This window comes from Furipterus horrens, unplaced genomic scaffold, assembly GCF_987537825.1.
Source record: "Furipterus horrens unplaced genomic scaffold, mFurHor1.1.pri manual_scaffold_2, whole genome shotgun sequence".
Lineage (NCBI taxonomy): Eukaryota > Metazoa > Chordata > Mammalia > Chiroptera > Furipteridae > Furipterus > Furipterus horrens.
Window position 1 is genome coordinate 190,036,293 of NW_028327172.1, and position 22,060 is coordinate 190,058,352.

Here is a 22,060-nt window from a genome sequence, read left to right on the forward strand (position 1 = left end):
TACATGCATCTGAGATATTCTGACAGTTAACAATGGCTATTGAGCCTGCATTTAATTTAGTTTGTTGCCATCATGCAAATAGGCGATTTAAGTTAAGAGACAATGACTCTGCCTATAATTTCTTAGTCTTGCTCCTTGAAGAGTAAAAGACACCCCCTTTTCCTCTGAATATTTTGCATGTTATAAGCCCGTCCAGTAGAATAAGCATTACATATTACCTGCTTAATCGCCTTTGTGGTTGAAATGTATTTACAGTTAAGTTGCTTAAAATACTTAAATAGTAAATATATAAAAAGTTCAATAAAAATAATTTAAATTGTTAGGGTAAAAAAAAAAAAAAATACTGCTTTAATTCCAGATAAGGAAGCTGTAATAGCTGCGTTATAAATGGCTTTTAAATGACTAGTCAATCAGGATCATCTTCCAGTCACACCTGGTAACAAAGTATCGGTTACTGCAGACTACACTATATAACTTAGGTGATAACAGTGAAAAAGCTAGATACCGGTCTGGGTGTATGGTTCACCAATTATTACTGTGCTTTCTATGTGTAGGCTGAAGCACAGTCTTCTTTCCATCTCTGCCCTTGATCTTAGAGGAGGGTAGTTTAGGTCCCTGGACTCAGCTCCTCAGCAAACTGCTTTCTGGCCACTCTAGCTCCTTAAGTTAGGAGCTAAGGTTCTGTGGAGGAAAGAACTAAGAACCCTATTGAAGATATTTCCATAGGAGTCAATGAAGCATGGTAGCTAAGAATTGGGGTTTGGAGAAAGAAACCAGTTTGATCCTCAGCTCTGTCATTAACTGTGATGTTGGACAATACAAAGTATTAGTTTCTTTTATCATCTTCGTTCTGTGTCAACATATTACAGATTTATAAGAAAACTAAAAGATACACAATTTTTAATTCATAAAAAAAACTTTTATTTTCACACCAATTATTTATCATATTGTGCCTTCAGAACTTTTATAAAAGCATCTTTTGGAACTTCAACATTGCCAACTTTCCTCAGTTTTTTCTTTCCTTCTGCTTGTCTCTTCAAGAGCTTCATTTTACGGGTAATATCACCACCATACTGAAAAATAATTTAGAAATTGGAAGTGCAAATCAGTCCATAGAAAAATAATCATACAATTACATAGTGGCATCAATACAACAATCATACAATTATTACCCATGAATCATGAAGACATCTGCAAATATACCGCTCTAGTACCCTTCCTGGCAGATCCTATTTTTACTGCCTTCAAGAATGATAAAGGCTTTATTTAATTTTGGATGGAGATGAAGATCCACAAGGAACCCAAGTACTACATTATGCATGTCAAGGAAGAATTATCAATCTCCTTACTGATTCAAGACTTGAAATTTTGGATTATACAACTGTAGTTTCATATAGAAACTCGCATAGGCATAAATGTGCCATTCCCTAAGCAAAAGATTTAGAAATAGCCTTTATCATTTGATTCTCATAGAAACAGAGCAAGGAATATATATACATATATATATCGTCGGGAGCCGTCCGTCTCGAGAGACGATGGTGTAGCTTCTTAAGAGTCTATCTGCACCGCCGAGAATGGCTGTGCAGTCTGACTCGGGAGTGACACGGTATCTGTCTCCTCCCGTGTTAAATCGACATCTTGCGATGACGCTGGAGTGTCCTCTCCAGTGAAGCTGAAGCTACAGAGCCTGGGCAGGGTGATATGGAGGGTCTGCTGTTGCCCATGCAGCAGACCCCCCCTCTCTTCGCAGCTGAAGGGTCCAAGGGAAAGACGGAGTCAATACAGCTTGGCTTCAGGTGCGCCGCAGGAGTTGCCGGTGTTGACTACAACGTCAAACCGCCTTAGGGACTCCGGCTCCGGATTTTCTGTCGGGGTTTACTCCCTTAGCCTTTCCCCTGAAGAGGTATGCCGCAAGGCAGCGGAGGTTTTTTGGAGTCAGAGTTTTCCTTCTCTGATGTGCCCTGACTGGAAGATCGAACCAGCGACACTTAGCTCGCAGGCCGACGCTCAATCCACTGAGCCAAACCAGCCAGGGGGTACATATATATATATATATATATATATTTAAAAGATGAGACAGGAAACAGTAAACCAATGCAGGAGAGATGGATTTCAGTCCCATACTCTCCAGTGTTCAGCCATTGTCTTCAAAATCTTTTGTTATAAATTAGGTCAACGAAATGTTTCCTCTTCATAACTGTTACACATTCTTAGATAGTATTCCATATATGGAAATTTTTATAAATAAGATGAAAAACATTTAAGAACATCATCAAGACGAATATGCTATCATAGTCAAGCTAAAATTTACCGATTTAAAAAGAACACTTGGAAATGAAATAAGGGGTATTATAAAATCCAAAATGGAAACCAATATATTTATACCCCTTTAAGTTTAATCTCATAAAGTAGATGCATTATTTATCAGGTAAATACGTACACATTTTGCCAAAACATTTTTCCTATAGGCTTTCACACTGTAAAAGAGAAAATTTTGTGTAAGTACATAACTTCATTATACTGTTTAAAAGTACTTTACTTTCAAAGTCTCACCTTTATTAAAGATTTAAATGATCATGTCAGACCTACTTAAACTGCCATAAGCAAAAAATTAGGTAGTTCAAATGCTCTTGTAGTTTATATATTTGGGATAAAACAGAAAAAGAATTCAACATGAGTACCAACATGTATTTTATTAAGAATAAAAAAGGTCAAGGCTTGTGGTAGTGTCGATAAGGCTAAATTCAAGCATGGTAAGGTTAATTCTGGCTCAACCTAAAAATACAACCATTTCTACTTCCAAAAATATTAAATAAAAATTATTATTATTTCATTACTAACTCCACTGAATGTGGTGCAACAGTGACTAGGAATATAAAATATATGAGTTTTATAGAACTCACTATAGGGTAACCTAAGTTTTAATATATATAACCAAGCAGTTATAAGCTAATCTAGGTTTACTTTTATAATATTGCTGAGAATTTTTGAAGATGAGAAACTCGAAAATAGCTCAATTTTTATGTATTCCTAAGATATAAAAATCTTTTCTCCTCATTGCCTACCTCAACACACTTATGTTTGCTAACTACTCTACGTTACACTTTCCAGGATGTTCCCAGTTTATCAACTCTCTTCTGCCTAGTATCTGATTTACAACCTGACTAGCTGAGGAATGTTTCAAGTAAAAATCATAACTTAACTTTGGCTTTTGGAAGAATATCTCCAAAAGCTTTTTAGTTTCAGTTCCTTTTAGTTTGTAATATACTTGAAGGGATAAAACCATAAAAACTTTACAGAAATTTCTTACCCAGGAAATTCAAGTCATTTGATAAAATGAGTATAAATAAAGCAATTTTTCAAACTCATATACATTCTATTAATAAATGTTAAGTAATATTACCAAAAAATGTTACATAATTAAAAGTAACAGTCATCACTTAAATTAGTGTAATTAAGACACAGAATAGTTTCTATGAGTAGTAATAAAGCTTAGACTAGCAATTTTCAACCCTTTTCATCTCATGCTACACTACACTAATTACTAAAGCACTGCAGCACAACAAAAATATTTTTTGCTGATAGGACACACACAAAAAAATGGTATAATTTTGATTCATTCATAGCAGATGGCATACTGATGGAAAATCGCTGGCTTTGGCCAGTGTTAAGTTAAATTTTTCAATATTTCATTTTCTATAAGTATATCATCTCTAAACACAACCAGGAAAAAAAGAAATTTCAACTCACGTTTCTCTTGCAATGACTTTACTTCCAATAGCAGCTTGAACTGCTATCTCAAACAGCTGCCTAGGGAGAGAATCCTTCAGACGTTCACATACGGCTTTGCCAACAGTATATGCTTTGTCTCTGAATTTGAGAAAATTCAAGTATTTACTTTAACTTTCTAGTTCATATGCATAATCAACGTAAAGGTGATTCCTTAAGAATGTTCAAATAGATATAATTTATCATAAACATCTTACTCTAAATCAACTTTTTTGATTGCAAAAATAACATGATCTAGTACAAAAATATAGAAAAACAAACATACTTCAGAGAATAAAAACCATTCTTGATGCCTTCCCCTCACCCATACAAAATCACTGTTAAACATTTTAGAATGGTTATGTTAAACATATCCTCCTAGTCATTTTTCTACATATATATTCTTTTAGTTTGGAATATAGTTTATTGTACTATTTTATTTAATAAGTACTTTTAGGTTACTAAATAGTAACTCACTATATAGTCTTAATGGCTTAAAACAAATTATATGAGTGCTCCATAATTTCTTTTAACCAAGCCACTATTTCTTGAACATCTAGGGTATTTCATTTTTCATTATTATAAGTTTTTTATAAAAAAAAAAAAACAAAAAACCTTTATTCTCAATTCTAAACCAATGATAAAGTTTAAAAAACTTTTTTTTTTTTAATTTATCTTACCTGGTAAGGGAAATATTTCTTCCCATGATACTATTCTTTTTGACTATTGTAACTTGATTCTCCTCTTATATTTTAACACTTTGAGTGCCAACATTGCTGTGAGCAACACTGACAAATTTTCCCAAAAGTGCCAGTGCCGCTCCTATCGACTTTTTCCATTGGCTATAAATGTAAATAACAACGGAATAATTTGGATTTTATGTTTTGTTCTCTTTTTTTGTACCTCGGGTTATATATTGATATCACTTTTTTCTCATGTTGATTCAAATTTTGAATTACACATGGCACTCAAAGGGTTAATAATATTGAAAGCATGGAAAAAAGAATGGAAGATAAAACTAGTACAGGGAAATTTAATTACTTACCTTTAAGTTTTCAAACTGTAGCTGTCAAATAAAATAGAGCAACCAATAACTAAATAAAAATATATCAAAATGGTTACTTTCACATTCCATGATTAGTTTCTATTCAACTTACTTGTGTACAACTGTTACTAGCTCCTCTACAATATTTCCATTCAGTAGAATATCCATTTTCACAAGGTCTGCAGTTTGATAGCCTGCATCTTCGTAATCAAAACTAAGAAGGAAAAACGTCCAACTAATAAACATATACGTCCAAAAGAGTACTTTTTTTTTTCTTTTCAAAACACTTTTTGCCATACCTCCCCCAAAAGATTTAACTTTCAATCAAAATGTTACATATACATTTCAGATGAATGGATCTAAATGATCACAGTAAGGAACAAACTTTACCATCTTTGCATTTATGAGATGAAGGGCAAAGGCCAGGAAAGTGCTCTAAAGGGGGAAGGAAAGGATACTGGTAAGCTAGTCTAGGAAATGGATAATGAAAGCAAATGTTTCCTTCCCACAGCTGGCGGGTTGTAAATAATATTACATACTAATGGGTCATTCTCAAATTCATAAGTTGGGTTTCTGTTTTCTATTTCCAGTTTTGACAAATAGCTATTAATGAAGGAGACTTAGGGATTTCAGATATGGTTCTTCAGTCTCAGCCTTTACAGGATTTTTTTGAGGATGAAATAAGTTAATGCGTGTAAAGCACTTTAATAGTACCTAGTACATAAAAAAGTGTTTGGTACAGAGCCTAACCTAGCAGATAGAAGCACTGAGTGTCAGCTATTAATGTTAATAAAATGACTAAAGCTTATAATGTTAATCAAAACACAGGTTTAACTTACAAAACAAAGTCTAATAAAATTTCAATTATACTTATCTTTCCAAATTATGAACAAGAACATATGTATTCCTAATGTCGTATTTTTAAAAGAAACTGGCACCTAAAACTACAAATACGTTTTGTTTCTAAACCACGAAGGTTGCAAAGTGATAGTAATACTCTCTTAAACCAGATTACTGCCTAAAGTGTTGCTAAAAATTCTTTCTTCAACAAAAACATTAAGTATAATATGTTAAGTACAATGCAAAATACAAAGAAGAGACTACTCTTGCTGATCAGTATTTCAAAAAAAATTGTTCAAGTATCTGAATATCCCATTAAATATTTACCTAGCATATCCAGAAGACAGGGATTTCAAAGAATCATAAAAATCCACCACAATTTCATTCAAAGGTAAGAGGTATTTAAGCATAACTCTACTTTGATCAATAAACATCATATTCTTCTGAACTGCTCTTCGAGCCTAAAAAGGGCAGAATGAAATGTGTTTATGATTGCCTATGCAAATAATGATTGGTGGACAAAATGAAAGAATATTTCCTTGATGGCCTAGAAAACATTTACAAGCATTATTTACAGATACAAGGCAAACCATTTTGCACTTCAGTTACAGTATACACCAAGGGATTTAAATCCTTTGTATTTAACAATTTTATCTTTTTAAATTATTAAGTATTTAACAATGAGTCACATGTAACTACAGATAAAGTCAAAGTTCTAATTTCTTATTTTACAGATAAACAAACTTAGGTCCAGTAAAATTAAGTGACTGACCAAAGTTAAAATCTAGTTTGTGATAACAGAATTAAAATTCAAGTCCATTAGTCATCATTTAAGAGTTCATTCCAATAGATGTCAGAGTATTTCAAGTGCGTATTTCTGAGGATTATGATTATATTCAGTATTTGGAACAAATCATTTATTACAATACGGTGAGAACTAAAGCAAAATGGAAAACACCTTTCAAGTAAAGGTCTGTCAAGTATTACTATTACATTTCAAACTCAATGCAATATCAAATACTCAAAGATAGATAATATATCTATATATGTATGTATTTATGTAGATACAGATCTTTATGAAAACTTGTTATACGTTCAGAGAAATCTTTCAAAACTGCCTGAGAGGATGAAAACTTACTTTTATATTTAATTGTATCACATTTACCTGGCAAAGCATCATTATTTTTCCAGTATATTCATCTGGTGTTATAATGGTGCCCAAGACAACTGGCTCCAAATATTCTGTTACTTTTGATTTATCAGGGAATTGTGCAGGATTGATGATTGTAATTTCCTTTTCTCTGTATTCCTAAAAATAAGAAATATCACCAACAGCTAAAAAGAAATCTTACTAAATAATTACCAGGTTTTAATTTAAAGTGTATGTTAAAATTTCTTTTGTTATTGAAGTTGTTGGAATTAATAAAAACAGCAGAACCCCTAAAAGTTAGATTATCTTAACATGCTTTAGATTTACAAACCCTGCAACTGTATCACTTAACAAGCAATATATTCTGGTGATATACATTTACTAACCATAATTCATGTGCCATTTAGGAAAATATGACATTAATAATACATTTTAATCTACCCTTTATAAGGCATTATATCAGTTTCTTAAGTAAATTCTGTTGGAAGATACAGATGCCAAAGTTACTATTTCTTTAAAATAAACAGATTACCACTTAGTTGGAATACGGTATTGTCTCTATTATTATTTTAAAATCTAAAATTTCCTACAGCTAAGTAGGAATGCTTCATTTTTTTAATAAATTACTTATGACCAAAATTATATTCATTATCTTTGTACTAAATGTAGAACAGTATTTTCATTACTAATTCAGTAAGACTAGTATTAATAATATGGATATTTTATCAAATAAAATGTTGCATAAATTATCTCTCACATAATTTCTCCATCACTGATCATAAGGTAATTCAATTTTTATTGCTATTACAAAAATTTTTAGTTTTAATAGGTAGACAGCTAATGGTGTACCAAGTTTCTCCTGCATTCAGCATACACATACACACATGTGCAGTTTTCCCTTGTTTCCTGGTTCACAACAGTACCTTTATCAATTTTGCTGATGAAAGAACAGCTTTATATGGAACAGTAGGGGTTGTCAAAATAACTGAAGCATTATATTCTTGCTCTAGTCGCTGGTTGAAAACTTCCATATGCAAAAGTCCAAGAAATCCCAATCTGGGGAGAAAAAGCCAAACTCCAAAATGTTTACTTCCCATGGGTTCTATATTGTTACTTTGTAGGGAAGGGGTGAATCAGAAATAATTCAAGCAAGTCACACGCAATTAAATGCTAACATAATTTCATTAAATAAGATTCCCATGTTGTATTGGTGTGGGCAACTGCTCCTCGTGGTTTGGGGAATTGTAGCCCCAGCCTGAGCATGACTGCCGCCGGCAATCCTGGCCGTGCCTGTCTTTAAGTCCCAACATAAGGCTGTGTGTGGAACATGACTGACAACCACTCAGAGTGCTGCCATGGGAATTAGATTTGAAAAATGCTTATTATGCTTTAGAACTTGCTCTGCTTTCTTTATCTGTAGTATAACATAAACAGTCTCTAAATAGGAATGTATGAAACCTTACACCTAATGCCAGTGTGGTGCCAAGACGTTTAATAAACCATAACACAGACTGGTCACTGTGCCCCTTGTACTCGTACATGTAATCTGTTATTGTTAGCTGTAACCCTAACGCCTCCGAACTATTGATGATTCATGAATCTTGACCCTGTATCTCTCATGTGTATCCTCCCCAATAAAAGGCATGAGGAAAGAAGGTCTAGCTGCTAGTCTCCACTAGAGAGGCAGTCACCTTCCTTCCCCCAGACATAACAAAGTGTCCTGGGTAAAAGTCTGTTCCGCCGTGGTCATGAAGCCTCTGCTGGACAGAGCAACTTCCAACCAAGCCTAGGGTGTGTGAGGCACCTTCACCATACATTGGGATTCTACTTAAAATTGCTGTAAAGCTTACCTCCAGAATATGAATCCACAGTGTAAATTAGGAAGATATTCTTTTATTTCACTTTACATTAATACGAAACTTATCTTCAGCAATGTTCAACAGTAATAAACCATTTTAACTTTACTTTTCAATAAACATGGAACCCTACAATGTAATTGAAGCTTACCTCCAACCGGCACCTAGAGCAAGGCTGCTATCCCGATGAACTGTCACACTGGAATCATTTAAAGTCAGTTTTTCTATAGCACTCTTCAGGTTATTATATTCAGATTGATCTATAGGGTACATTCCTAAGGACATAATAATTTCTAATTATCACAAGTCAAAAGATTTCTTATATTCACTAAGATATTAGTTTGCTGAGAACTATGAATATTAAATTACCCTGACTTTAAAATATCTTGCAAGTCTCACAGCCTTAATGAATATACAGCTGGATTCATACTCCAAGTGATCTTTTTATGATTTTGCAAAAATATCAGGAACTAGGCCTAGGAAAATACATTGTGTACTTCAAGAAGAAAAAAAAAGTGGATCACATTCCACAACCACAAATGAGACTCCATTAACAGATAGATAGATAAAAGGAGTAGAAATGAAAACTACGCTGAATTCTTAATTCCCTACAACAGATTATCCATTAAAATCAAAGATAAATTTTGCATTTTTCAATTCACTGGCAAAAACTATGAAGTTACTGATTCATCATATTCTCTCTCATCTGACACCTCAAGCCCTCACCTGCCAGGTCCTCCAAAATCCAAATGACTGACTTTGCCAAACCATGGGGATAAACAAAGTTCATGATTCCCAATGAGAGATACTTAAGGGAGGAAAACATGTCTGAAGGGACACCCAGCAGAGTAACTTGATGACCTTCAATCAGGTCTTCCTTTTCCAAACGTCTGTAATTCCACACAGCAGTGAAAGTTTGTGAAGTTACACATACGTGAGATGACACTAGTCTCTGCTTTGTCTACACTAGTACAAAGAAAGGCCAGCTTAGGGGAGGTATGCAGTAATAAACAATTAGAAAAATACGTCAAATATAATGACCTACTCTCTAAGGAAACAAGCAGAAAATTCATAGTCCTATGCTCACCCATGTATCAGAGAGCTCATTTCTTAAGAAGTCCTAAAAAAATTAGGAAATTATTTCCCACATTAAGTTTTAATATACATATGAAATTAGCTAATATGTAAGTAGTACACACACACAAAAACAGAGTATCCTGGAATTAGCTGTTATTTAAAATGAGCATTTCCGGTAATTTTTATTTTAATTGACAGAACAAATTGACCCTCATCCTTTGAATCTGTGAGCTCCTCACCTGCAAATACCATTGGTTTCGCTGATTTAAACCCAGGCAAGGGCTCCACTGGTTGCTTATGTAAATATAATGTATCTCCTATCAGTGCTTCAGTGACATCTTTCATCCCAGCAATCAGATAGCCCACCTGTCCTGCATATCTAAATAAAATTATTATATGGAAATATTTACTGCTTTAATGTTTCAAGTGCATACTCACAATAAGCTCTACCTTTCCTGGAAATCACTTTCCAAACAAAACTCTAAGGGTAATCAGCAAAAGCACATACCATGCCTTAAAATCCATTGCCGACAATAAGCCTAAGGCCTATTTTATGACTCTGCTCACCTTTGCATATTCAACACCAACTAAATATAAACATAGTGAAAGTGGTACGTGCAGAAACATAAAAACACTTCTTGTAGTCTAAAACGCTATTAACGGTGTTACAAATGTGCTTTAAAAAAACAGCAGAAATAAATGAATTCTCAACAAATCTGATATCTGATGTTCCTCTTGTAAGGAAAAAGCAAATCACAAGATTTCAGAGTTTTAGTTTAGTTTTTTTTTTTTTTTTAAAGCAAATTTCCTATATAATAACACACTGAAGTAATGGTGAGTATGTTATATATGGCAGAATAAAGACAGACTTTAGAAATGTTTGAACAAAATTATGATAAACTACTTTACGACTCAAATAAAAAATGTGATGAGCAAAATGTGCTAGTGTTAGACATACGATATTAAACTATCAAGTGTGACCCACACAGTCGCCTTGCTCAATATCTTCAATTTTACAGATAAGAAAACAAAGCCCACAGAAAGCTCCAACTATGTGCCCGAGGTAACTTATCTCATTAGGACCTGGAGCACTGACAAGCAGGCGTTCAGGTGTTTGTACGTGAGCTCAGGACTCAGCTTTCCCAATGTACACTACTTCGCTAACCCCACACGCAGGGATTCTAGCTGATCAAAGTTCTACCATGAATCCCACGCTAAAGAAAAGAGTTATGACATTTTCTTCACTACTTTCACATTGGAAAACCTAATTATAAAAAATTAAATGTCAAAATGATACTCAGTATGAATATGGATATGGATATGGATGATGGCACTCTCTCTTTCCCTGTCACATCAAATACATCAATACAGAATCCTATCTGCACAGGATCACAAAATTAGTTATGACGAGCTAAAAGGCATAAAAATGTATCAAATTTCCAGTATCCTTCCCACATTACATTCCTTTCAAAAGATTATTCCCTAGGTCACTGCATTATAAAATCAGTTTGTTTTTTCCTGAGTCTCCATTTTGAATCAGTCTAAGTATACCAAGCTGAGAAAGCATGAGGCAGAAATATATACACGTGTATTATCATGACTACTGTCGATTACTTACAGTTTATGAGTTGGCTGCTCATTAGGATTCAGGACTCCTACTTCATTAACTTCATAAGTCTTTTGAGTATGTGCAGATACAATTTTATCTCCTTTTGAAACCACTCCATCAAATAATGCTACATTGGCTATCACACCCCTATACTGGTCAAAGGTGGAGTCAAACACCAGCGCTCTCAGGGGGTTTTTGCTATGTACTTTAGGACTATTAAAAACAAGCAAAAAGTGAATATTCACATAGTAAATTAAAATCTTAATAAAATAACTAGTTTAACTCAAATACTATGCCTAATTTATTCTAGTCCTTGAGAAAGGAAAACTGACAGCCAAAATAAAAAGATCTTTCTATAAAATAAGGTATAATGTCTATTGTTAAGTAAGTTTTAATTTAACCTCAAGTTTTAAATATACGACTTTTAAAATCATTTATAAAACTAATGAAATATATTTGTTAGTATTAAAGCAAAGACCAGTAACTGTTAATGTATTCAAGTCTCCTTATTACGTCGTCGTCGGCAGCCGTCCGTCTCGAGAGACGATGGTGTAGCTTCTTAAGAGTCTATCTGCACCGCCGAGAATGGTTGTGCAGTCCGACTTGGGAGTGACACGGTATCCGTCTCCTCCCGTGTTGAATCAACATCTTGCGATGACGCTGGAGTGTCCTCTCCAGTGGAGCTGAAGCTACAGAGCCTGGGCAGGGTGATATGGAGGGTCTGCTGTTGCCCATGCAGCAGACCCCCCCTCTCTTCGCAGCTGAAGGATCCAAGGGAAAGACGGAGTCAATACAGCTTGGCTTCAGGTGCGCCACAGGAGTTGCCGGTGTTGACTGCAACGTCAAACCGCCTTAGGGACTCCGGCTCCGGATTTTCTGTCGGGGTTTACTCCCTTAGCCTTTCCCCTGAAGAGGTATGCCGCAAGGCAGCGGAGGTTTTTTGGAGTCAGAGTTTTCCTTCTCTGATGTGCCCTGACTGGAAGATCGAACCAGCGACACTTAGCTCGCAGGCCGACGCTCAATCCACTGAGCCAAACCAGCCAGGGCTTATTACACTCATTGTTAAAAGATCCCTATCATTTTTCTTATTTTTCTGTACTATATTTGCTTTCTGTATTATTAAAATAAATTTAAAAATTTATTTCTTTGACCACAAGAGTATATTTCCCATATCTACTAAACTAAAACTATAGATCAAATTGATGGTCTTAGTACTATTAAAGATAAACAGTATAAAAATAGGGAAAGACTTACGGGGGTATTCTTTCAATGACTGCTTGAAGAACACTTTCAACATTTGTTCCAAGTTTAGCAGAAATCTAAAAATATATATGTAAAAAGACAAACACTTAAACTTAAAATTCTGCCTTCTATCTTAGTGACAGAGCTTTATGATCAGAATAAATAAAGGATTCTAACAGTCATCAATTTGTTTAAAGAACTTGGTAAAAGTAAGCACAAAGCATAAAGTATATTGATGAATGTCCTTGCAGTACAGTTAGGTGAGTCCATGGTTCTTGGATTAATTACAAGAGCATTCTGATTACGGTGTTTTAAGAGTAGTGGGCTAAGAGTACAAAAATGCTAGCTAACAATCATGACTTCATGGAATGTATGACTTTGACCCATACATATTTCCTTGAGCTTCAAGTTCTTCATCTGATAAAATAATTATTCAAATTTTGCCTAAATCTCAATGTTGTTGTGTGGACAGAATAAATATGTGGACAGCATACAGGTAGCATATAAGGCATGTTATACTATTGTTCTCACACTGAAAAAGCCAAGACTCAAAACACATGTACATGACTGACCTTTGCCATCACCAGTAAAGGGACTGTCTCTGAAATTCTGATTTGAAAACCCAGTCCCTGAATACCACCTCTTACCCTTCCAACACCTCTAGATCAGTTTTCCAAGTCAGCAATAAAGACATGTTGGGCTGAATAATTCTGTTTTGGGGCATATCCTGTGTAAGATATTTAACAGCATCTGTGGAATCTCATCTATCCACAAGATGCCAGTAGCACCCACCCATCACAGTGACAACAAAAAATCGTCCCCAGACACTACCAAACGTTTCCTGGGGCACAAAACTAATCCCTAATGAGAACCACTGCTCTTGACTCTAGTACCTTGTTTGACCAACCCTTTAAGATCACAGCCTCTAATCCACTGAATGGACGACTTTTCAGAATTATTCATTAGTCCTCACTCCCTCTTTTCTGGCTGAGACTCCAAGGTCCACTACTTAAAATCACTGTTCGACCATCTTCTATTCTCTATCGTAAGCAGATGGTGAAACCTCAACTGTGACTGTCCAACTATATGCCTTTTCTATGCTTATAACCAGAGCAGCTTAATGGAACTGGAGAAATATCAAGTAACTGGTCTGACCAGTATCTTCTGAATTCATGACCACAGGTCTCACTATATAGTTAACACTTCCTGGCAGTCCCAGGATGCACCCCCTAGTAAATTCTCATTACCACACTCAGTAAGGTAATGCACACCATCTTCCTTCAGTCTACACATTTTCCCCTCTGTTGACAACTTTGCTTCTCATTTCATTTAAAGAAACAGAACACATCAAAAACTTCCTATCAAAATATACAAATCCAGCTGTACCCTCTTTGCCTTCTCCTTGTTACAATCTGAGAATTATACCCACTTTCCTGAAAACGCAATCCTTCCACATTTCTATTCTGAATCATACTTTCTCTAATCCTTCTCAAGTTCTTACTCCTAACACTGTAAAAATTGACAATAAGGTAGTCTGACTCCTAGGACTCCTCTTTATCTGCCCTTTCCTCCTAGGAAACTGCATCCATTTCCATGGCCCCAATAGCGTATACATACTAATGACTCCTAAATAGCTATCTCTGACCCAGCCTGCTCTCTGACTGCCTGATTTGTTGATTTATGCAATTATCTCCACTTAGATGTGTAACAGACATTTTGAACTCTTGCCCAGTACAGAGCTTTTTACTTTCCCCCGTATCTATTTATCCATAGGTCCTCTCCATTTTAATACAAATACTGGATTAGTTGCTCAAACCCAAAGCTCCCCGATTCTTCCTTTTATTTCATTTCCTTACATGAACCCACAAGCAAATCTATTATATCTACAAAATATACATTAAATTTGCCCACTTCTCCAACATCACCATCACATACTTAGCCACCAGCATTTTGTACCTAGGCTATCACTGAAAGCTGTTCCCTCATCTCTTCTTACCTTTTTCCAATCTGTTCTCTGTAAGGCAACCTGAATGATCTGTTTATTTCCTCTCTTGCTTTAAAATCCTTTCACTATCTTCAAATAATTTTAAAACCCTGTAGTACAGCAACAGTCCCAGCATGACTAGATTCCCACTTACTACAAAGTCATCTCATCTAAATTGCCTCCTTTTTGTTCCTTAAATATGTCAACCCTTGCCAAACATGTCAAGTCTTTCCACTTACTCCCTCCTCTTCCTGGAATGCAATTCTCACATGTCTTAATTTCTTCAGGTTCCTCAGGGAGGACTTCCCTAAGTTACACTGCATAACATCTTTTTTCCACTGTTAACTATGGTATTCCACCTGAAACAACACAAGCTGTTGAATGAATTTCCTTGACAACATCTGTTTTATTCAATAATTAATATGCTTACTTCTTCCTTTACTTATTCAATGACTGCCTCCCAGGTAGAATATAAACACAATGAGATGGGATCTTGTCTGTCCTGTTCACTGCTGTGCCCCTAGATGGCACATATCAGATAAGTATCTGAATGAATTTTGCAAAGATGTATTAAAATTAGAATAGTTCATTAAACTTTAATATAACAATCCAAGTTATAAAATAAAAATTTCAGGACTTCCTTATAATAGGTTCACTTCGTATTAAAAAACAATTGAATTCTGTGTGTGTGTATGTATTCAAGAAAAAAAAAAAGACTGCTTTTTCAGTCATTACCAAGTTGTACGTATCAATCCACAGTTAAGGTTAAACAAACAAAAATCTCATCACCTGAAATTTGCTTTTGCACAAATTAAACAAGATTGAAAGTGAAAGCTAAACATTCTAATATTGCACTGAGCACTGACATACTTACTACACAAGCATGTAGCATAGCACAGTTGCGCTGTGGCTATTTAACACCAAAACGAGCATTAGAAAGGTAAATTTAAAAATTCAAATTTAAAATAGTATTAACTTTGACATAAATAAAATCTATTGTTTTCTAAGATTATTACTCTAGCTAGCTCTTTTATTAAAAAAAAACAAACAAAAAAAACAAAACAAGAAACTATTGTCAATTCCAAGAATACATACAACGCCTTGAAATCAGGTTGCACCTGCTCTTCAAAGAAATTATTTCCATAGAGGCAACACTGCAATGCATTGCAGAAGACCTACATTTTAGTCTGAGCACACCAGCCAACTAGATCTGTAATCTTAAGAAAGTGATAAAATCTTTGAGCTGGTTCATTCAACTGTATCACAAGAATAATTTCTATCGGTCCTATGTAATAAGAATTTTTGGTGAGGAGCAAATGAAATGTTAATAAAAAGAACTTTGTAAGACCATAAAAACACTATATAATGATGGGTTTTCAAAAAGAGCACTCTGAAATTTCATTTAGGCCAATGATCCAATTTAAAAAAAGTCTTGGGGAAAATAAAAGGTATTTTACCTTAATACATTCATCACTTGGAATGTCAAACACCTTTTCAATTTGTTTTTCAACTCTTTCAGGATCAGCATTCTTCAGATCTATCTTAAAAGAAAGTAATTCATTGTCTTAATAAAAATAAAGTGTATAACATATTAAATAATAGTATTTGGAGGTAGTTAAAATCATAACTGGCCCCTATATTATTTTTCTTTCAAAAGTATTAAAATATTCTAGGAATAAGAAATACAATTTTAATAAACAGCCATTGAAAAACAGAGGGCAGACAGCAGAGTACGCAAAAAATGTAGGCAGTTAGCTACTCAAGCAGGAGAAGAGTTCAATAACAACTTATCAGTTAACACCATGTAAACAGACTTTATAAGTTAGATATAACTTACTACAACAAACTGTCTCACCTACAGGTCAACATGGCTTCTTTTAAACTTAACTCCAATATCAAAAAACATACTGGATGCAATGCAGATTTTTAAATTAAAATTCTTTATTTATTATTTAAAAAAAATAAAAGTTAAGGTTTTTCATAGGGCTCAGTTTAGCACTTAACTGTTATATGAGGTCTGTCTGGAATAAGTCCAGCCATTGTTAATGTAACAAAAACAGTTTGCATGACATCGATGTAACCTCGTAGACAATGAAAGTGGACTGGAATGCGCATGTGTGAACAATGACAACTTCACTGTACTAGTCAATGGGGATGGTAGTGAACATGTGTACTGTGTGACGGTCATATTTAAAATGCCCGAGGGAGCAGTGCAACAAGACTGCATCAAATTTTGCATTAATCTTGAACATTCCTCCATGGAAACTATTCGGATGATTCAGAAGGCCACAGCTATGGGCAACTAGTGATTGTTAGCTTCATCACAACATGCCTACTCATGCATCACGTCTCGTACAGGTTTTTTTGGCAAAACATCAAATCACTCAGCCTCCCTATAGCCCAGATTTGGTGCCCTGTGACTTCTGGCTTTTCCCAAAACTAAAATCACCTTTGAAAAGGAAAAGATTTCAGACCATCAGTGAGATTCAGAAAAATATGATAGGGCAGCTGATGGAGACTGGGAGAACTAACTCTGTGAGGTCCCAAGGTGCCTACTGTGAATGGGGACTAAGGTGTCATTGTCTATGTATAGTTTTTCTTGTATCTTGTATCTTCTTCAATAAATGTCTCTATTTGTCATATTATATGACTGGATACTTTCTGGACAGACCTTTCAATACATGTATAATATGTAGATCACAAGCTCCTTTTCTTTTCCAAGACATACATAGTTTAGTGTAACAGATACATTTTAGCCATCCTGCAGCATCCTTTCCTACAGAAGCAGCCCTCCATCGCTCTGTGTAATTTAGAGAAACTACATTTTCAACTACATGCAAGGTTATAGGAGTATGCGTTACAATTCTATCATGTGCAATTCAAAGAAATAAATCTCACAATATATTTAATAAAAAAATGTTAAAAAATAGTACTCTTGATATTCAAACACTAAGTTTACTTTTAGAAAATACAGTAATAAATAACATTGTTGTCTCATTATAATTACCTTGTTTATAACTGGAATTACTGAGAGCTGTGCTTCAAAGGCAAGAAAGAAGTTTGCTACAGTTTGGGCTTGAATACCCTGGAAAACCAAAACACAGGATACTGTGATGCTCATTCTACCATCTATCACAAAACTTATAATTCAAGACCATTCCACATATTAGCAAAAGCAGACGTGTAAGGCAAACTATGGTATTTATACTTCCATGCATCGATTATTCTCTGGGAAATTCCTTTCCCGTCAGTGGGCATTTATTGGAGAGAACTATGTTAGGCATCAGAGACACAAAAGTGACACAGACCCTCAAAGTCATCAAAGCCCACTATAGGGTACAGTCATGAGATGCAGTTTATAAAGCTCAGTATTATGTATATAAGGTAGAGACCAACTTTCCCTGACAGAATCAGGGAAGGTTTAACACAACAAAAAAACCTCTGGCTTTTGAAGGAAAAGTGTGTGAGAAACTGAATATATGAAAAGCTTATTTTAAATAGCATATCATAGCTCTTACGTGGTTGTCTCTTGAATAGGTTTTTATGGATTATTTATAACACAAAAGAAGGTGGTAATGTTACTGGCATGTTTCTTTAAACCTAACACTTCCCATATTATTACCTTAAAACTACTCAAAATGACCTGAAAAATACATTTTCCTGTTTTGCTAAAAATTGATATGGAAAACTCAAATTAAAAACTGTTAAAAATTGAGCAGTATTATTGTAGGATATATGTATGACATATTTCAACAAAAAATGCAATTGAACAACCCTGGCCAGATGGCTCAGTTGGTTGGAGCGTTGCCCTGTACACCAAATGGTTGTGGGTTCAATTCCCGGCTGGGGCAAATACCTAGGTTGTGGGTTCGATCCCCAGTCAGGACATGTATGGGAGGCAACCAATCAATGTTTTTCTCTCACATTGATGTTTCTCTCTCTCTTTCTCTCTCTCTCTCTCTCTTTCTCTCCCCCTCCCCCCCTTCCTCTCTCACTAAAATCAATAAACATATCCTCAGGTGAGGATTAAAAATATATAAATAAATATAAATAATTGAACAAATACTCTGATCAGCTCAAAAATTTTAAAAGATGAACTAGTCAGCTTCACAAAAATTTAGTATAATAAAATTTCATATTAACAGGACCAAAGCATATGACTTTGGTTAAGTAATATAATAATCTTATTTTTTAAACATAAAAAATTCTATTTCCAAAACACATTTTAAGGAAACATCTTGAAACAACCAAACAGAAAAGTACCTACCTCATTTGCATCAACCACAAGTAAAACACCCTGGCAAGCAGAGAGTGACCTGGATACTTCATAACTAAAATCAACATGGCCCTAAGAAACAAAAAATATTGATACCTCTAAACATTTGCTATAATTTTTTAAGGAAGGACCAATATGGCAAATCTACTAATTCCACTTGGTAAAAAGTTAATAGGCTTCTTCAATTTAGCCCATGCTGCTAAAACGATTTACTCTAACGGAAGAACAATGAAAACACAAAAAGCAAAGTCAAGTGTTTAATGTTCAGTTCACAAACTGAACAAGGACCTGTTTACATTATTACTACAAGGCTGTCTTTTAACAATGGAGAAAAAATTAACATTAAACTTACTGGTGTATCGATAAGATTTAAAAGGTACTGCTTTCCTTCATGATTATGAAAGAGAGATGCTGTCTGTGCTTTAACAGTGATTCCTCTTTCTCGTTCCACTTGTAATTTATCAAGAACTTGCTTATTGTTCTTTGTTTTATCAATTGTTCCTATAAATAGAAACACATATTTATATGCGCTTTTAAAAGGAAATAATATTGCATATAAAATGAAAACCAAATTTACAAAGCATGCTAAAAGGCATTATAAATCACTTATTGCCATCAATCAACTAAATAATGTAAAATGAAAATACCTGTTAGTTCCAGGAGCCTGTCAGCTAAAGTACTTTTTCCATGATCCACATGTGCAATGATACTGAAATTTCTAATATTTTCAACAGGGAATCTAGACATGTCAATTTTTTCCTAGAAAGGAGAAATATATTTCATTGTAAATTTCACACAATATGAAATAAGTATACTAATTCAGACTGTTATTTTAGCCCTCTTTGAAAAACTTCATTTATAGCACCTATAGTTTTATTATTCTGACATTAAAGTCACATATGGCTAACCTCATAAGCAACTAATTATAATGACTTAATGAATATGTTAGTTTCACTGTCAAAGGTGACTTTTATGGTTAAATAAAAGTTCTTTATAATATTTCTACCACTAAGAGGGTCAATGAGGAACAGAATCTTCGTGAAAGGAGAACACAAGATACCTAGATAGAACTCATGAACTAAATGCCTTAGAGCACTGAGCCAAAGAACACCCCTAGAGGCCAAAAAAGCTACAGAAAAGCTGAAAATAAGAAAAAAGAAAAAAAAGAAAGAAATACTTTGCTGGTGTCAGTTTTAATCACTGGTTATGTCTACTTAAAAATCTGTGCTCCTAATTGAGCCTTCAAAGTTTAATTTAGATACCATTTTGTTAGCAACCTCTCTGAAGGAAAAAGATCACGTGTGGGAAGAAAAAAGCTCTTATTTAACAATAAAATTCAAAAGTATAACTCCTGATTTTTAGTTGCATACATCTTTAATTTTTACTGGGACTCATTATAAACTGCTACAAAAGTGGTATTCAAGTAAAATATGTCAGTTTTTTGGTACTCTAAACATTTTATTTTTCCAATAAGATCGTTATTTTATAATCAGCAAAAAAAAAAAGAAAAACTCATAAAATTACGATGAAAAATATTTTTATAAGCTTTGTTTCCTTTTTTTATAAATATGCCTGTACAAGGAAGGCAATAACAGTGTAACTATATCTGAAAGAAAATCTGCAAAACAACTAAACCTGATTTGTTTGCTCTGTAAGACTTTTTTTCCTCACCATACAACTAAAGATCTACACAGACTGCATCATATTTAAGAACTTTCAATTGCAATATAAATTCATTTTAAATTCTACATTTTAGAAATGGGCAAAACTAATTAATGTTATGCAAAGTCTTATTTTTTCAAGTTACTCGGAACTTGTAATCAATTAACTTCACTTTCTTCTAAATTTATCTCTTCATAATTATCTATAGCGTCACTTTTAAGAGTTGCTGCACCTCCACCTTCTCCGACCACAAGGAGTCAGAATTACACAAGTTTGCTTTGGCTGACACAAAATACAGTGACACCACAGAAGTTACGCCGCACCGAGCGCTTCTTATAGTCTAGGTATTGGACTAAAAGTTCTACGCCTTCCATCGTGCAAACCTCACAAAAAGACTTTCGATATTTTATTAGTATATAATCTTAACAAATTTAGAAACATTTACAGAAAGGTCAAGTAGCATACCCAGGTCACACGGCTAATAAATTTCAAAAAAATGAAGGTGATATTGTAGCAACTTCCGCAATAATATTTTAGGAATATTAAAGTAAGACATGGAACCCGTTCAGCCTCGCATAAACAACGAAAGTTACGGACATCACAAATGAGGCCACACCTAAAGTGAGTTGTGCAAGGTCACACTGGTGCGCGGTGATTTCTTAAACTCCAAGCGGCGCGCGTACTCTCTCAGCTCCGGCTCCGTTACAGAAACGCTACCTGCGCTCACAGGTAATCTTACGAAGCCGTACAAATCTCCAAATTCGTAAGAAGCACCCTTCCCAATTTTTAATACATGGCTAACAAGAAACTAAGGGGCGGTCACCTGGCGCTCTGCAGAACTGTAGAGCCTGCCCAGACCCCAGGACTCGCCAGCAGCCTCGCGCGTCCGCGCGCCGGGAGGCCAGCGGAGCCCCCGACGGGCAGCCGGGGTAGCCCATGCCGCGAGCGCGCGTCCGCGCCACCAGCCCGGACCCGCAAGAATCCACATCCGCCCGCGCGACAGAGGCGTCAAGAATGCGTCCCGAGACTGGACGGCGCCATCGGCCGCACGGCTCGGTTTGAAGATGCCGTGGTCAGTGCCCTGCGAACCGATTTCAACCACACTTCAAAAAACCTAGGAACCCCGTAAACAAATGGGGTACGCCGACGTCCGCACGTCGAATGACGTCACGACGCTAGCGCGCCTCCGCGCAAGGGTTTAGGAAAGTCACGTGAGGAGGAGGTCTCCTTAGAAGTTATCTTTATGCTCTCAGCTTAACGTTGGGATGTAGCCTTTTACCACCGGGCAGACTGATATAGGATTGTTTTAAAATATGGAAGTCTGAATGTATTCCCCGTGTCGTCAGGGATTATAACTAATCTTTTAGCGCATCTGAAAGGACACTGGTGGTAAAATGATTGCAATGTATCCTAGAACAGTTTTGATCAAAAGTGAAAGTGGGAAAAAGTTACATGCACTCTGAATGCCCTCATGTCTCCATCATCTTCAAGTTCAGACTTCAACAGATGTTCGCCTTGCAGAGGGCTGAGCCTTGCATAAGGCAGAGGACA

At 35.2% G+C, this 22,060-nt stretch overlaps 1 protein-coding gene across 1 annotated transcript; it reads right to left on the reverse strand.

The window, feature by feature from the left end:
• Window positions 1-903: 903 nt before the first annotated feature.
• GUF1 (GTP binding elongation factor GUF1) lies at window positions 904-21,631 on the reverse strand. Its single transcript, XM_090266921.1, has 17 exons — window positions 21,333-21,631; window positions 19,495-19,606; window positions 19,200-19,348; window positions 18,839-18,919; window positions 17,579-17,656; window positions 16,029-16,112; window positions 12,600-12,664; window positions 11,355-11,558; window positions 9,976-10,115; window positions 8,811-8,934; window positions 7,727-7,859; window positions 6,819-6,962; window positions 5,981-6,114; window positions 4,926-5,027; window positions 3,751-3,870; window positions 2,441-2,477; window positions 904-1,073 (listed from the first exon to the last, which is right to left on the reverse strand). The coding sequence occupies exons 1-17, from the start codon at window positions 21,495-21,497 to the stop codon at window positions 936-938; spliced, it is 2,010 nt and encodes a 669-aa protein (XP_090123047.1). The 5' UTR covers window positions 21,498-21,631; the 3' UTR covers window positions 904-935.
• Window positions 21,632-22,060: the final 429 nt, after the last annotated feature.